Consider the following 15,640-nt stretch of genomic DNA (forward strand, 5'->3'; position numbering starts at 1 on the left):
AGTGACACCAATGCCTCCACCTTGAGCCTGTCATTGCACTGGTTTCCCATCTGCACAATATAAGCTTATCACTTTCACCCACAAAGCTCTCCAAGGCAATGCATCTCCTTTCTCATCTCTGTCTACCACCTGTGCCCCCTGTTCCACTAGTGATCTAAGAATTAGGGTATGTTTCCACGGTCCGGATTACATCAGGATTGGCTGCGGAATGGACGCTGCGTACAGCCGCAGCATTAAATCCGCAGCGTCCAGATGTTACAGCATAGTGGAGGGGATTTTAAGAAATCCTGTCTCCACTATGCACACTAAAACGCAGGCGACGCACCCACAAATCCGGACATGCAGCGCGTTTTAATAGAACGCAGCATGTCTATTTATCTTACGGAGACACTCCGTCTCTGCAAGATAAATAATACAGTCTATGGATACGATGCGGTGATTCCATATGTGTTCAATGAACACATCCGGAATCACCGCGCGTACAACTGGGGGCGGCGCTTTGGGCGGAGAGGGCTTTCCGCTGCGTCCAAAGCGCAGGGATTCCGGACCGTGGAAATATATCCTAACATGACTTCACACTCCTGTCTTCAAGAGTTCTCTCACGCTGCACCAGTTCTCTGAAATGACCTTCCCCAGACAATCTACGGTAGTTAATTTCCAGTATCCACAGTTTTAACTGCTCAGGAACTGATCCTGCGCCTTTGCCAGAAGATATTGTCTGTTATTCAGCCGTCATCTGCCTCCAAGGCTAAGTTCTCACAATGAGTATTTGGTGAGATTTTGATGCTGTAGATTTTCTGCACCGTTTATGCACCCATTAAGAAAAACAGGTTACTTGTATTTTTTTGGAAAATCTGCAACATCAAAAACTCACCAAATACACATCATGGGAATGGGTGCAGATGGCTGCTATGAAAGCCTGTTGCTGCTGTTCATCGGAGAGTGTATTATTTGCTATGCACAGCGGTGTTATGGTATATGGTAATATTGCAGAATTGCGCCTTTTTTTTTTGCAAATTCGCCGCACTTGGATTTTTTTACTTTCTAGTACATCACCTGATAGAATGGATGTCATTCAAAAAGTATAACTCATCCCACAAAACAACATATAGAAAAAAGAGAACAAAAATAGGAAATCGTCATGTTGAGAAGGAATTAAATGTGCTGTAAAACCACATTTATTTAGACTGTCCTATCACGTCACATCAGTATTGGTCCTCTCATATGGGACAATCAGACCTGTTGGGCCGGCCTAGGCTACATGGCCCGTGCGGCTCCAACCACTGTGGCTACGCCCCTAGTCCTGGGGTATGGAGTAACAAGTAGTATACATTAGATTAGGATACACCCCAATAACCATCTGGAGTCCCTCACTGTCACATGTAGTAAGAATATACAGCCCTCACATTACACCAGGACCAAATGAATCCCAATCACAGAACCTTCATTTATTGCTACTCTGATGTATACAGTAAGAACAATTGTACAGTATATCTCCCCCTAATATAGCCTGCAGCTCTGTCCTTGGCCGTGTGGTAAGTATATAGCTGCCCATGGAGTATATAGCTCTGAGGAGAGTATACAGCTCTCATGGAGAGCATACAGCCCTTATAGAGTATATAGCGCTAATGGATAGTATACAGCTATTAAGTGAGTATACAGCCCTCATGGAGAGTATACAGCCCTTATAGAGTATATATATCTCATGGAGAGTATACAGCTCTCATGGAGAGTATACAGCCCTTATAGAGTATATATATCTCATGGAGAGTATACAGCCCTCATGGAGAGTATACAGCCCTTATAGAGTATATATCTCTCATGGAGAGTATACAGCCCTCATGGAGAGTATACAGCCGTTATAGAGTATATAGCGCTAATGGATAGTATACAGCTATTAAGTGAGTATACAGCCCTCATGGAGAGTATACAGCCCTTATAGAGTATATATATCTCATGGAGAGTATACAGCCCTCATGGAGAGTATTCAGCCCTCATGTACAATATGCTGCCCTGAGGTGAGTATACAGCCCTCATGGAGAGTATTCAGCCCTTATAGAGTATATAGCTCTAATGGATAGTATACAGCTCTTAAATGAGTATACAGCCTTCATGGAGAGTATACAGCACTCATGGAGAGTATACAGCCCTTATAGAGTATATAACCCTCATGGAGAGTATACAGCCCTCATGTACAGTATGCTGCCCTGAGATGAGTATACAGCCCTCATGGAGAGTATACAGCCCTTACAGAGTATATATCTCTCATGGAGAGTATACAGCCCTTATGGAGAGTATTCAGCCCTCATGTACAGTATGCTGCCCTGAGGTGCGTATACAGCCTTCATGGAGAGTATACAGCCCTTATAGAGTATATAGCCTTCATGGAGAGTATACAGCCCTCATGTACAATATGCTGCCCTGAGGTGAGTATACAGCCCTCATGGAGAGTATTCAGCCCTTATAGAGTATATAGCTCTAATGGATAGTATACAGCTCTTAAATGAGTATACAGCCTTCATGGAGAGTATACAGCACTCATGGAGAGTATACAGCCCTTATAGAGTATATAACCCTCATGGAGAGTATACAGCCCTCATGTACAGTATGCTGCCCTGAGATGAGTATACAGCCCTCATGGAGAGTATACAGCCCTTACAGAGTATATATCTCTCATGGAGAGTATACAGCCCTTATGGAGAGTATTCAGCCCTCATGTACAGTATGCTGCCCTGAGGTGCGTATACAGCCTTCATGGAGAGTATACAGCCCTTATAGAGTATATAGCCTTCATGGAGAGTATACAGCCCTCATGGAGAGTATTCAGCCCTTATGTACAGTATGCTGCCCTGAGGTGCGTATACAGCCTTCATGGAGAGTATACAGCCCTTATAGAGTATGTATCTCTTATGGAGAGTATACAGCCCTCATGTACAGTATGCTGCCCTGAGGTGTGTATACAGCCTTCATGGAGACTATACAGCCCTTATAGAGTATATAGCCCTCATAGAGTATATCTCTCATGGAGAGTATACAGCCCTTATAGAGTATATAGCTCTAATGGATAGTATACAGCTCTTAAGTGAGTATACAGCCTTCATCGAGAGTATACAACAATCATGGAGAGTATACAGCCCTTATAGAGTATATAACCCTCATGGAGAGTATACAGCCCTCATAGAGTATATATCTCTCATGTAGAGTATACAGCCCTCATAGAGTATATATCTCTCATGTAGAGTATACAGCCCTCATGGAGAGTATATATCTCTCATGTAGAGTATACAGCCCTCATGGAGAGTATATATCTCTCATGGGGAGTATACAGCTCATAGGTGAGTATACAGCCCTCAGGGAGAGTATACAGCTCTGAGGTGAGTATACAGCCCTCATGGAGAGTATATATCTCTCATGTAGAGTATACAGCCCTCATGGAGAGTATATATCTCTCATGGGGAGTATACAGCCCTCAGGGAGAGTATATATCTCTTATGGGAAGTATACAGCCCTCATGGAGAGTATATATCTCTCATGGAGAGTATACAGCCCTCATAGAGAGTATATCTCTCATGGAGAGTATACAGCCCCTATAGAGTATATAGCTCTAATGGATAGTATACAGCTCTTAAGTGAGTATACAGCCTTCATCGAGAGTATACAGCCCTCATGGAGAGTATACAGCCCTTATAGAGTATATAGACCTCATGGAGAGTATACAGCTCTCAGAGTATACAACCCTCATGGAGAGTATACAGCCCTTATAGAGTATATAGACCTCATGGAGAGTATACAGCTCTCAGAGTATACAACCCTCATGGAGAGTATACAGCCCTTATAGAGTATATAGACCTCATGGAGAGTATACAGCCCTCATGGAGAGTATACAGCCCTTATAGAGTATATAGACCTCATGGAGAGTATACAGCTCTCAGAGTATACAACCCTCATGGAGAGTATACAGCCCTTATAGAGTATATAGACCTCATGGAGAGTATACAGCCCTCATGGAGAGTATACAGCCCTCATGGAGAGTATACAGCTCTCAGAGTATACAACCCTCATGGAGAGTATACAGCCCTTATAGAGTATATAGACCTCATGGAGAGTATACAGCCCTTATAGAGTATATAGACCTCATGGAGAGTATACAGCCCTCATGGAGAGTATACAACCCTCATGGAGAGTATACAGCTCTCAGAGTATACAGCCCTCATGGAGAGTATACAACCCTCATGGAGAGTATACAGCTCTCAGAGTATACAGCCCTCATGGAGAGTATACAGCCCTCATGGAGAGTATACAGCCCTCATGGAGAGTATACAGCCCTCATGGAGAGTATACAGCTCTCAGAGTATACAGCCCTCATGGAGAGTATACAGCTCTTATAGAGAGTATACAGCCCTCTTGGTGCCATCACAGCTGCCGCTCTGCCCTGTGGTTGTAGTGAGGGCTCAGCCCACGATGCTGAAGTTGGTTTCTTATTCACCTACTTTTTATTTTCTGTTTTTTTCAGGTTTTTCAAAAAAAATAAAACATTCTAAGTACCAACTTCAGCTTCGTGCTCAGCTCCGGGTGATTTCCCCATGTAGCGCCCGCAGCCTCCCCCTGATGACACACCTGCCTGTCACATATAAGACCCCGCACATACGGGGCCTGCTATAGGGCGAGCCAGCAGCGGAGGTGGGCGGGGACAGGTGACACCGGGTGACAGCTCCGGTTCCGGGTGCAGCTCCGGGTAAGTGCCCTCCTCGGTCCCGCGTGCGGTGTGTTCCGCGCTGCTGCTCTGTTGATCTCTGTGGCATGGCTGCTGCTGACAACAGCCATCGCCGGCCTCTTCCTCTGGGCCTGGGCTGTAGCCAGCTGCCGTGTGAGCCTCCTCTGCACACACCCAGAGCTGCAGTGAACATGTACCCCGGGCAGGTGACCCTCTGTGCACTGGTGCTGCCCCATTGTCTGCCTGTCCCTGCACACTGTCCTATGGCTTGTGTCACCCTGGCAGGGGCCTCTTCCTCTGGCCCTCCTCCCTCCTCACATGTGCCCAGCCTAGCTCCACAGCCTTCATTCTGCCCCTGGCAGCAGCTGTGCAGGTGTCTAACCACAGTGTCCTAGGCTGGAATGGCAGGAAGGAGCGACATAGTGGGCTCAGTGATCAGATCTATCCATGAGGAGTGTCAGGGGCACAGACAGAGGGCTCAGTAATCAGATCTATCTCTGAGCAGTGTCAGGGGAGCAGACATAGTGGGCTCAGTGATCAGATCTATCTCTGAGGAGTGTCAGGGGCACAGACATAGTGGGCTCAGTGATCAGATCTATCTCTGAGGAGTGTCAGGGGCACAGACATAGTGGGCTCAGTGATCAGATCTATCCCTGAGGAGTGTCAGGGGCACAGACATAGTGGGCTCAGTGATCAGATCTATCCCTGAGGAGTGTCAGGGGAGCAGACATAGTGGGCTCAGTGATCAGATCTATCCCTGAGGAGTGTCAGGGGAGCAGACATAGTGGGTTCAGTGATCAGATCTATCACTGACGAGTGTCAGGAGAGCAGACATAGTGGGCTCAGTGATCAGATCTATCCCTGAGGAGTGTCAGGGGAGCAGACATAGTGGGCTCAGTGATCAGATCTATCTCTGAGGAGTGTCAGGGGCACAGACATAGTGGGCTCAGTGATCAGATCTATCCCTGAGGAGTGTCAGGGGCACAGACATAGTGGGCTCAGTGATCAGATCTATCCCTGAGGAGTGTCAGGGGAGCAGACATAGTGGGCTCAGTGATCAGATCTATCCCTGAGGAGTGTCAGGGGAGCAGACATAGTGGGTTCAGTGATCAGATCTATCACTGACGAGTGTCAGGGGAGCAGACATAGTGGGCTCAGTGATCAGATCTATCCCTGAGGAGTGTCAGGGGAGCAGACATAGTGGGCTCAGTGATCAGATCTATCCCTGAGGAGTGTCAGGGGAGCAGACATAGTGGGCTCAGTGATCAGATCTATCCCTGAGGAGTGTCAGGGGAGCAGACATAGTGGGTTCAGTGATCAGATCTATCCCTGAGGAGTGTCAGGGGAGCAGACATAGTGGGCTCAGTGATCAGATCTATCCCTGAGGAGTGTCAGGGGAGCAGACATAGTGGGCTCAGTGATCAGATCTATCCCTGAGGAGTGTCAGGGGAGCAGACATAGTGGGCTCAGTGATCAGATCTATCCCTGAGGAGTGTCAGGGGAGCAGACATAGTGGGCTCAGTGATCAGATCTATCCCTGAGGAGTGTCAGGGGAGCAGACATAGTGGGCTCAGTGATCAGATCTATCCCTGAGGAGTGTCAGGGGAGCAGACATAGTGGGCTCAGTGATCAGATCTATCCCTGAGGAGTGTCAGGGGAGCAGACATAGTGGGTTCAGTGATCAGATCTATCACTGACGAGTGTCAGGGGAGCAGACATAGTGGGCTCAGTGATCAGATCTATCCCTGAGGAGTGTCAGGGGAGCAGACATAGTGGGCTCAGTGATCAGATCTATCCCTGAGGAGTGTCAGGGGAGCAGACATAGTGGGCTCAGTGATCAGATCTATCCCTGAGGAGTGTCAGGGGAGCAGACATAGTGGGCTCAGTGATCAGATCTATCACTGAGGAGTGTCAGGGGAGCAGACATAGTGGGCTCAGTGATCAGATCTATCCATGAGGAGTGTCAGGGGCACAGACAGAGGGCTCAGTGATCAGATCTATCTCTGAGCAGTGTCAGGGGAGCAGACATAGTGGGCTCAGTGATCAGATCTATCACTGAGGAGTGTCAGGGGAGCAGACATAGTGGGCTCAGTGATCAGATCTATCACTGATGAGTGTCGGGAGCAGACATAGTGGGCTCAGTGATCAGATCTATCCCTGAGGAGTGTCAGGGGCACAGACATAGTGGGCTCAGTGATCAGATCTATCCCTGAGGAGTGTCAGGGGAGCAGACATAGTGGGCTCAGTGATCAGATCTATCACTGAGGAGTGTCAGGGGAGCAGACATATTGGGCTCAGTGATCAGATCTATCCCTGAGGAGTGTCAGGGGAGCAGACATAGTGGGCTCAGTGATCAGATCTATCACTGACGAGTGTCAGGGGAGCAGACATAGTGGGCTCAGTGATCAGATCTATCCCTGAGGAGTGTCAGGGGAGCAGACATAGTGGGCTCAATGATCAGATGTATCACTGACGAATGTCAGGGGAGCAGACATAGTGGGCTCAGTGATCAGATCTATCACTGACGAGTGTCAGGGGAGCAGACATAGTGGGCTCAGTGATCAGATCTATCACTGACGAGTGTCAGGGGAGCAGACATAGTGGGCTCAGTGATCAGATCTATCCCTGACGAGTGTCGGGAGCAGTATATTATATGGTATTTCTGTTATGGCTGCTCATTAGAGCATGTTGGGAGTAGTCGTCCGTTCCAGATGTTGTGTGCGGCCATACAGCTTGTAAGGCAATGTTCCCATTCCAGGATTTCGGTGTGGATCGGGGGCGCCTCCTTACAGTTGAAAGTTGGCGCAAAGTCATCCAATTAAGACGTGGCGAGACAGAAGTGTCTGACGATGCGCTAACTTTATCATCCGGCATGTGGCACATTTACTGACTATTTGGTCTGTATTTCACTTTCTAAATGTTGAATAGGATTAGAAAAACTGATTCCCAACCGTACAAAATGTCCCGGAAATTGTAGATCAATGTATTCAATTAGTAATGGCATTAAAGGGAACCTGTCACCCCCCCCGCGCGGTTTTAAGTTAAAGAGCCACCTTCAGTAGCACTAAGGGTGTGTTCACACGTTATGGTCTTTGCTGCGGCTTTTTCCGCAGAGAAACCGCATCTCTTGGCAGAAACCGCAGGGTAAAATATTCCTGCGGATTCCTAGTATTTGTTCAGTGGATTTGATGCAGGTTCAAGTGTGGAGGCCCCAGATCCCACCCCGCTGTGTGTTGTGATGTATTCACACTGCGGGGCTGGGGCCTCCACAACACGTAGGTGCAATAGCCTGACGTCGGTTCTCGGGCAGCGCGCACTGCGCATGCCCGAGAACTCCTCACAGCGGAGCTGCCGGCATTCAAAACCGAAGGAGGTAGAGGCACGAAGCATCATGATGGAAAGATGTGGGCGTCGCCCAGACACCAGACAGGCATGATGGACGGCTGGGAGGCGGCTGATACAGGGGGACACACCATACCTATGGGACACATTACAGCTATGAGGAGCTATTTATAAAAGTCGATATTTCAGCATTACTGGGGGTCAGAAGCAGAAGAGCCACCTTCACAGAATGCAGCCTTAGTGCTGCTGAAGGTGGCTCTTTAACTTAAAAACGCCCTGGGGGGTGACAGGTTCCCTTTAAATTTAGAATGAAATAACCATAGCCAGACTATACCCCACAAAAAGAGCACAGTAACACGGTACATAGTCGTAGGTAGACAGAGTGATAGATCTTATATAGCAATCACAAAAAGTCACAAAAAAAAATAAAACTCAAACTGAGTCCACAAAAAGAGACGACACAATGTAATAGGTAAAGAATGTTGGCTGCTTAGTACGATGCTCCATGGTGGTTGTAATCGCAATGCCAGGGTAAAGTGCAGCGTGGAAGGTGACATGATGAAACCATGAAATCAGAGATCAGTAAAGAACAAACCAAGGTGGATACGAGGATTTGGACAATGCAAGGAGCTGTATTCATCCCCTGCTAGCCTGGCGCCAGGCCCCGACTCGTGTTTCACCACTAGCCTTCGTCAGGGGGTTAACAGATCTTCTGTTCTTTGCATAGAAAATGACATGCCAATTTTCTGATTATGAGGCTGTGCGCCAGGGCCGGCTCCAGGTTTTTGTGGGCGAAAGAGTCTCAGTGGGCCCCTTTAACACTTACCACGATTCATGATGCACAGATAAGAAATACAGGTGTAGTACAATCCCAAAGATTTCACTGACCTCTTACATTACATGAGTGATATACACTCACTGGCCACTTTATTAGGTACACCTGTCCAACTGTGTGTTAAGACTTAATTTCTAATCAGCCAATCACATGGCGGCAACTCAGTGCATTTAGGCATGTAGACATGGTCAAGACAATCTCCTGCAGTTCAAACCGAGCATCAGTATGGGGAAGAAAGGTGATTTGAGTGCCTTTGAACGTGGCATGATTGTTGGTGCCAGAAGGGCTGGTCTGAGTATTTCAGAAACTGCTGATCTACTGGGATTTTCACGCACAACCATCTCTAGGGTTTACAGAGAATGGTCCGAAAAAGAAAAAAAATCCAGTGAGCGGCAGTTCTGTGGCCGGAAATGCCATGTTGATGCCAGAGGTCAGAGGAGAATGGGCAGACTGGTTCGAGCTGATAGAAAGGCAACAGTGACTCAAATTGCCACCCGTTACAACCAAGGTAGGCAGAAGAGCATCTCTGAACGCACAGTGCGTCGAACTTTGAGGCAGATGGGCTACAGCAGCAGAAGACCACACTGGGTACCACTCCTCTCAGCTAAGAACAGGAAACTGAGGCTACAATTTGCACAAGCTCATCGAAATTGGACAGTAGAAGATTGGAAAAACGTTGCCTGGTCTGATGAGTCTCGATTTCTGCTGCGACATTCGGATGGTAGGGTCAGAATTTGGCGTAAACAACATGAAAGCATGGATCCATCCTGCCTTGTATCAACGGTTCAGGCTGGTGGTGGTGTCATGGTGTGGGGAATTTTTTCTTGGCACTCTTTGGGCCCCTTGGTACCAATTGAGCATCGTTGCAACGCCACAGCCTACCTGAGTATTGTTGCTGACCATGTCCATCCCTTTATGACCACAATGTACCCAACATCTGATGGCTACTTTCAGCAGGATAATGCGCCATGTCATAAAGCTCGAATCATCTCAGATTGGTTTCTTGAACATGACAATGAGTTCACTGTACTCAAATGGCCTCCTCAGTCACCAGATCTCAATCCAATAGAGCATCTTTGGGATGTGGTGGAACGGGAGATTCGCATCAGGGATGTGCAGCCGACAAATCTGCGCCAACTGTGTGATGCCATCATGTCAATATGGTCCAAAATCTCTGAGGAATGCTTCCAGCACCTTGTTGAATCTCTGCCACGAAGAATTGAGGCAGTTCTGAAGGCAAAAGGGGGTCCAACCCGTTACTAGCATGGTGTACCTAATAAAGTGGCCAGTGAGTGTATATTGTAAATTCTACAATAGCTCAGAAACCAGTGAATCCTCGCAGCGCACGGTGCACAGTATAGTGGGCCCCATATATTGCTCCATACAGTATATTGGGCCCCATATATTGCTCCATACAGTATAATGCGTCCCATATAATGCTCCATACAGTATAATGGGCTCCATATATTGCTCCATACAGTATAATGCGTCCCATATAATGCTCCATACAGTATAATGGGCTCCATATATTGCTCCATACAGTATAATGCTCCATACAGTATAATGGGCCCCATATATTGCTCCATACAGTATAATGGGCCCCATATAATGCTCCATACAGTATAATGCGTCCCATATAATGCTCCATACAGTATAATGGCCCCATTTATTACTTCATACAGTATAATGGGCCAAATCTAATGTTCCATACAATATAATGGCCTCATATTTTGCTCCATACAGTATATAATGGCCCCTTATAATGTTCCATACTGTGCAATGGGCCCCATTTATTGCCCCATACAGTATAATGTGCCTCATATATTGTTCCCTACAGTATAATGGACCCCATATAATTCTCCATAAATAATCAAATACTCACCTCTCCTCGTTCCCTGCAGCTCCAGTCTCCTCAGTGTCTTCTGACTCTAGGCACTGCTCCAGTGAAATACTGCTGGAGAGATTTGCGCAAATAGGGTCTTATCCGATGTATAAGTGAGCTAATATGATGAAATTCTACTCACCAGATGAAGCTGTTAATATAGCGCATCTAAATATCGGCTGCAGCAGATCCACGGGTCACCGAGTGACCGTGCTGTAGATAGATGAAAGGGTTAATGTGGATAAGGGCCGCGCCATTATTCGAAATTCTGCCTGTTTAAAGCAGCAGCCCTCTTCTGATTCTGTATTTGCGTGGTATTTTCTGATGAAGTCATTTCAGACTTTGAAACGCGTTGAATAAACCAAAATTATGTGGAAAACGCCTTTGGACCTTCCGTTATTGAGCAGCGCGGAGCATGTCCACATTAACCCTGTCATCTATCTAGGCACTGCTCGGCAGAGGGGGCGCTGCAGTGACGTCATCACGCCTTCTGCCTTGAGAGGTCACAGAGAGTGAGAAGACACTGAAGAGACTGGAGCAATGTGGAATAGAGAGAGGCGAGTATTTGAGGAGAGGGCCGGCACTGGCACCAGGCTCCCCCGACTCACAGGCTCCATAGCGTGCCTATGTCACCGACGGTAATTGGAGCCCCCCCCGTTCGTCCAGGGACCCGGCCCTTGCCCTGGTGTGCCAGATGCCGGCACTGCTGAGTGCCCATGAAGAGTTTTTTCTGCTGTGTCAAAAAAACAACATTTCCAGTTCCAGCAAAGTGGATGGGATTTATAGAGCTCTCCTGCCCACTGTGCTTTTTATTACTTGGCATAATCTAACCTGCAGTATGTGTTTGACATTCTCATCATGTCAGTTCCTCTTGCGGGTACGCTGAGTTTTATGTGCAGATTATTCCCATAGACTTGCATTATAGGCAGAAAATTTGCAGGTGAAAAACCACATACATATGTAAAATGGAAAACACGTGTCATCCGCACATGCTAAACATCCGGGGGTATCAGAAACGAAGCAGCTTTATTTTTAGTATGACATACCAAAACGAGACAAAAGACAGCTGTGTGTGAACACGGCCTTAAAGGGGTGGTCTGAGACGAACATTTATTTGCATCCTAAGTCTCTATTTAATGTCATAATCTAATTTTTTTTTTCTAATACACTTTAATTAAAAGGTGCCTAACGTTTACAACAAATTTCTGACATAAACACAGTGACATAAAGTAGTGCATCATGACATTTTAAAGCGCCACTTCAGCGTTTTTTTAATAGCACTTGAGTGGCGCTTTGAATGTAAGTCCCCTGTCCCTGGTGTTATACTCACCCTCAGGTGTCTTCACAATTTTTCGGCGCCGGTCTGGTCCCGCGGCGCCATCTTGTGAGCCCAGGTTCTGACTGGTAGGAAGTCAGAGATACACGACAAGCTCTTGACGGCGAAAACAGATGAAAGCACCGCAAGGTGATTATCAGACAAGGGCAGGGGACTTACATTTAAAGCACCACTCCAGCGGGGAAATAAAGAAAACCCTACAGGAGTGGCGTTTTAAAATCTTCTCGACATGCTGCGAAATATATCTGCAGCATAAATTGACAGGAGCCGCTTGTTTTAATAGCAAATTATGCTGCAGATACAGGTGTGAATTTCACTTTTTTTGCACAAAGGATGAAATGTGCAATTACCCAGCTCCTTCTATACAATGATATCCACAGCAGTAAATTCCGCCGCGGATATTGCTGGGGCATCGCTGCTGCAGGCGGCTATTCACTATATACAGTACATGTATATAATATACATAGGAGAAGGTGAGTCGGTTCTGACGCAATAGTCCTTGATGATTCTCGCCTTCTGCAGTGTACGCCCCACATACCGTTCTGACAGCTGCTTTGTGCAGTGACCTTGAGCGCCGTTCTCATAGCACAGTCCGCATACATACACTTACTATGGTTTATTAAAGCCTTACGACCCCGGCATTGTTACAAGGACTGATCATTTTTATGGCTCGTTAGTCCAGTTTTTCAGCATTGATCTATTTTAGTTATTTTCTTATATTATTCCAGCTGCTTCCTTTTCTCACGTAGGTTAGAGGGGAATAGGAATCAGACAGAATGTGTTAATACCACGAGACTATGAGAATAAGACAATAAAAGCTTAGTTTGGCCGCATTGCGTCTTCCAATGGGCACTGTGATGCCCCCTGTACCTACAGTGAGAAACCTTCCAGGATCTTTCCCTTCCCTACAAAAAGAGGTCGGTGAGCTGGGGGTCCTACCATCGGTGCAACCTGGGGACCAGTAGGTAATGTCGCCACCTCTACAGCCACAGCAGGTGGAATTGTGTCCGTCTTCACTCCTGCTGGGGGTTGATGAATCCGAAAATCATCTCCTGGATTGAGAATTGGGGTGCAAGGTACGGCCAGATTTTTATTTCAGGTCAAAGCGCCACTCCAGTGTTTTTTTTTTTTTTTATTTCAGCACTGGAGTGGTGCCACTAATATCATTTCCCTGTCCCTAGCATTATACTTACCAGCCGCCGTCTTCAACTCTTCCAGGCACCGCTCCGGTCAGTGTCCAACAGATTGTCACCTGCCGGATCGCTCCAGTTTTTGCTGGACGAGTCGGAAGTCACAACTCAATGTAAGTCTATGAGGACAGAATGAGACTATCATAGACTTGTGACCGGTACCCCTGACAGCTGGTCACAAGATGGCCCTGGGGGACCGGAACACCACCGGGAACAGCTGAAGAAAGTGGCTGGTAAGTATAATGTCAGGGAACTCAGATTAGTGGCACCACTCCAGCATTAAAAAAATGCTGGGGTGGTGCTTTAACTCTATTTAAACTGCAATGAAAGCAAATGTTAGCACTCACCTGCTCACCAGGTACAAATCTCTTTTTTTTTTTTTTTTTTTTTTTTTTGTTAGGTACAACTCACAATATGGCTCCAGATCCAGCCATCCAGGCTGCTATAGATCTTACAGCCGGAGCTGCAGGTGAGTGTGAATGGAAGGTTAGGAACACCACATTGGCTTCAATACTCTGAGATTTTTTTTGTAACTTTTCATAATCAAAATATGTGTTAAGTTCTATGCCTTCTAATGGATATATTACAATATCTATTTATAAATACAATTAACTGAGCAAGTTCTAAGGAGAATAAAGAGAAGTGTCGCCATCACTGGCGAGAATTTTGAACCTCCTCCACCATTTTCTGCTGATGGTGGCACATTTAGGGGGGAAGAAATGTCAGATCTGACTCGTGACATCCGATTACAGCACCGCGCTGGTATCTGTGAGCTCTTTAGAAAGTCCCATTCTTTCAGAAAATGTTCAGATAAGTAATGCTCACCTTACTGATCCCTGCTCACATCCTGACACCAGATTCCCTGCCAATCTCTGTACTTCCTGCTCCGGCTGGAAAGACATTTGATAGCTGCAGCCAATCACTGGCTGCAGCAGTCACATGTCCCCAACTGGTCTCATTACATCCTGCCTCGTCTGGACAGAAATGTGCCTACAGCAGCCAATCAGTGTGGTCTCAGTGGTGATCTATTCATAATCAATACGACCAGTGATTGGCTGTTGCATTCACACATCTCTCCAGATTGGCCACATGTGACCGCTGCGGCCAGTGATTGGTTGCAGCTAGCAGATATCTTTCCAGATATTGCAGGATGTACAGGGTTCTTTACAGTTAGGGCAGTCAGACTGTAATGCCTGATCACAGAGGTATTAATGGCAGACATTAGAACAGCTTTTAAGTAAGGGCTGGATGATTTCCTCGACACACATAACATAGTGGATTATAGACAAATTAGTAACGAAAAGTACAATTGGTGGAGAAAGGTTGAACTTGCTGGACGGGGGTCTTTTTTCACCCTATGTAAGTATGTAAAATCCTGTTTGACTCTATGATATAGATTTACCTGAGGCATTCTTATGGAGACATCTGGCAGCGATGCTTTTTCCCCATTGATGAGTCGCACACCTTCCTCTGTGCAGTGATTGTACTGATATGTCCTTAATTCCCAGGTGGAACGGCATGTGTTCTGACCGGACAGCCGTTTGACACTGCCAAGGTGAAGATGCAGACGTTCCCGAATATGTACCGAGGCCTCATAGACTGCGCAGTGAAGACCTACAGACACGTGGGGTTCAGGGGCTTCTACAAAGGGACCGGTCCAGCTCTTCTGGCCAATATAGCTGAAAACTCAGTGCTGTTTATGAGCTATGGCTTCTGCCAGAGAGTTGTGCGAAGGCTCGCTGGTTTAGAGGACAATGCAGTCCTAAGGTAAGTGGAATAATTAGGCACATGGTATTATAGAGGTGGCTACCTATATCCAGGGTTAGTACATACGTACCACAGGGACCGCCTACACCACTGCCATAGGGACCTATGAGAAGCAGACCTTCTCTCATGGGTAACCTCTTTGTTCTTTACATATCTATAATCGTCTTATTATGTCTGTCTGTAACCGAAATCCCGCCAGGCCGCGACCAATCAGTGACAGGCGCAGCTGATTGTAACGGTAAACTGCTGATTGGTCGCAGCGGGCGCAGCGCTTAATCTGTAAAAAATAGAATTAAAATTAAAAAAAGGTTATACTCACCTTCCGACGGCGTCCGATCTCCTTTCCACGCGCCCGGCCTCAAGGTCCCAGTAATGCATTCCGCTTTAGACCGGAGATGACATCACTCTCGCGAGAGCACGACGTCATCAGTGGTCTAAGCCGCAATGCATTCCTGGGAACGCGAGGCCGGGCGCGTGGAAAGGAGATCGGACGCCGTCGGAAAGTGAGAATAACCTTTTTTTATTTTTTAATATTATGGGTGTAACAGGAGTACATTAGGTAAGAGCAGAACAG

General features: G+C 46.8%; 1 protein-coding gene and 1 long non-coding RNA gene across 3 annotated transcripts in view; one reads left to right on the forward strand and one right to left on the reverse strand.

The window, feature by feature from the left end:
- Positions 1–15,640, reverse strand: part of LOC141096564 (uncharacterized) — a 59,497-nt gene that overhangs the window by 33,864 nt on the left and 9,993 nt on the right. The gene's annotated exons all lie outside the window — the stretch shown is intronic.
- Positions 4,650–15,640, forward strand: part of LOC141096563 (mitochondrial ornithine transporter 1-like) — a 36,514-nt gene continuing 25,523 nt past the window's right edge. Inside the window, exons 1-3 of one of the 2 annotated variants that reach the window (XM_073583282.1) lie at positions 4,650–4,735; positions 13,700–13,768; positions 14,808–15,066. In XM_073583282.1, coding sequence (XP_073439383.1) covers positions 13,714–13,768; positions 14,808–15,066 — 314 coding nt within the window. In that variant the 5' untranslated portion in view covers positions 4,650–4,735; positions 13,700–13,713. Of the gene's footprint in view, positions 4,736–10,078; positions 13,533–13,699; positions 13,769–14,807; positions 15,067–15,640 lie in introns of those variants that run through there. The other variant, XM_073583283.1, reaches the window with a different exon arrangement.

The sequence above is a fragment of the Dendrobates tinctorius genome, unplaced genomic scaffold, assembly GCF_039654945.1.
Source record: "Dendrobates tinctorius isolate UK_male_01 unplaced genomic scaffold, ASM3965494v1 ptg000075l, whole genome shotgun sequence".
Taxonomy (NCBI): Eukaryota; Metazoa; Chordata; class Amphibia; order Anura; family Dendrobatidae; genus Dendrobates; species Dendrobates tinctorius.